At 44.0% G+C, this 2,447-nt stretch overlaps 1 protein-coding gene across 1 annotated transcript in view; it reads left to right on the top strand.

The window, feature by feature from the left end:
* Window positions 1–1,221: 1,221 nt before the first annotated feature.
* TEOVI_000063800 (Trypanosome variant surface glycoprotein (A-type), putative) overlaps window positions 1,222–2,447 on the top strand; it is a gene marked incomplete at both ends in the record, with an annotated part of 1,302 nt that continues 76 nt past the window's right edge. Inside the window, one exon of the mRNA XM_067224013.1 lies at window positions 1,222–2,447. Coding sequence (XP_067080114.1) covers window positions 1,222–2,447 — 1,226 coding nt within the window.

The raw sequence follows: 2,447 nt of genomic DNA, 5'->3' as shown, positions 1-2,447 counted from the left end.
TGAATGTTTGTAATAATACATGAACAATCCAAAACTTGCATAAAGATAATAAATTAACTGTGTTCAAAGAGTGTGCGATTAATAAGACTTCTTTCTAATTCTAAATTACCACACGTGACTAATCATGACCAAAGAAAGTAGCTAATGATTGTATAACATCCTTCGGAAACCGTTAAAACCACTATGCAATTTTAAATAATTGGAAACAATCGGAAGAATCCATCAAAAAAGGAACTAAAATGAGAAATAAGTCCATAATAGAGTCGTAAGATAGTGTATAAGTAGTTATTTTAAGAATCGCACTCACATAGCTGAGGTGATTAAACCACCAGATATACTCGACTCTTTAGCTCTTTTCGAGGAGAAAGGCGGAATTGGTGTGTAAATGCAATGAAACTGGTATACCTATACGATTAGAGATGGAATAACATAAAGTGGGGCATTTGAATCCATTTTACCGGAAAGACTTCTACAACACTTAGCCGTATATAAACGATATTTGGTCGATTCACAGCTTTCTGTATCGTCAAAATTAAAGGAAAGTAAAAAAAGCAAAGATAGATGGAAGCAGAAGAGGCATCAAGGTCGAACTAGGAGAGCAACAAGCGGCACAAAAAAGTTTACAGGTACTGTGTGTGCATGAAATGCAGTGGCGAATCTATTCATATCCAAGCGAAAAGTGGCACAAGCAATCATTTTTGAGGTTAATTTGGTGCCGAAATGTGCTGTATTCATTGACTCAACAACTCGTTAAAAAGCTAAAACTAGCAACAAACAAGTTAGAAGATAAGTGAGGTATCTTTTTTCATAAATGTCCAAAGCCAACTGCGCAGCTAGTAGCTGAGTTTGTGGAAAGGTGCGTGGTCTTTTCACGGTATTGAATCCGTATAAAACAGATTTGACACTACTTTCGTACAGAGCAAATGTAAGTCACAAAGAAGACACAACAGACAGACGGCGGCTACCACAACCGCACCCAGAACAGTGCACGGTTTGCTTGGATTTACAGCTACAAAAAATATTTGCTAGTTATGAAGAGCGTGGAGGTGACAACAATAAGAGTAGGACCGTTATTGCACAGATTTTTAATCCAAATAGATTCTGTTTTTATAATTCAGAGTAAACCAGAAATCGGCCTACAACCAGCGGCGAAAAACAGATAGTGGCTTTTCAAACAATCAACGGCCAGCACCCCAACTCTAACATAGGCTTAGAAAAGGAATGGCGTACAGCAGAGCTTTAGCGTCAACAGCCATTTTGTTAGCCATAACTTGGCCCACAAAAGCCGACTACGAAGCACTGAAAGCAAACGTCTGGCATCCCCATTTTGAACTAGTACAGGCGCTGAGGGCGGTGCCAACCAAGGCAGCAGCGGACATCAAAACCAAAGTGTCGAATATAAAAACGGCTTGGCAACACAAAGCGACGCTCCAAGTGGCAGCAGCACTAACAACCAACGACGAGGATCGAATACGTGCAGCAGCGCTAGCACAAACAGCGGAAGCATACATCGCTGCACAGCTAACAAGTTTAAACGAACAGACGGACGACAGTCTACAGGCAGCAGCGGCAGCCGGTGAGGGCGCAGGCACGATAACAGGTTCCACTAAGCTGTTACTAACAACTTCGACCAACACAAAGTATTGCCTAGGAGACGCAAACACCGGCAACAGCGAAGCCGACGTCGACTCCAAAGGTTGCTCGGATCCAGATTACACCAAACCGACGCAGGCTGCAAAGCTGACAGGAGAGATAATCGGACCGACCGGTTTCCCAAAACTAAAGGCGGTAGCGTCAACAACAGGCAGAGGAGCGACAGCCAAATGCGGCTTTTTCAAGCACCAAGCAACAACAAACTCAGGCCCCGGACTAGACATAATAACAAACCCACAAACTAAGTTTCTTTATGGGCTGCTCACTCCGCACGGCGACACCGACGTCGGGCGAACAGACAAATCAAACATAAACCCCACAGGCGAAGGAACGGCGACGGTCTGGCAACGCATTCACAGCCAGGCGCTGAGCATACTCAAACTGAAAACAACGGCCCTGGCAAGCGACAGACTGGCAGCACTAAAGACATTAGCAAAACACCCAGCGGCGGCCACAGAAATCAAGCGACAAATAGCAATACAACAGAACAAGAAATCAGTTTCAGATATCACAGAAAGCGCCGACGAGCTGCGGAAGCGATACTTTGGCGCGGACAACGAAAAGCTGCCGGCTTTTCTAGAAGACATAAATAACCTCAAAGCGCCTATAGGTGTTGACCAAAGCGATCCTGACGCGACCCTCAAAGCGATAGATACTGCTGCAGCCGCCGAACAAGTCGTAGAATTCAGCATTTACCAACTAAAACAGAATCTAAAACAGGCTACAGCAATCGTCAAACAACAAGCAACAAGCATAAAGGAAAGCGAAACGGACGAAACATGCGAAAAAAAGGC

This window comes from Trypanosoma equiperdum, assembly GCF_001457755.1.
Source record: "Trypanosoma equiperdum strain OVI genome assembly, contig: ctg_20, whole genome shotgun sequence".
NCBI lineage: Eukaryota > Euglenozoa > Kinetoplastea > Trypanosomatida > Trypanosomatidae > Trypanosoma > Trypanosoma equiperdum.
The sequence above is the reverse complement of the archived record's forward strand: the minus strand, read 5'-3'. Positions and strand labels throughout refer to the sequence as shown.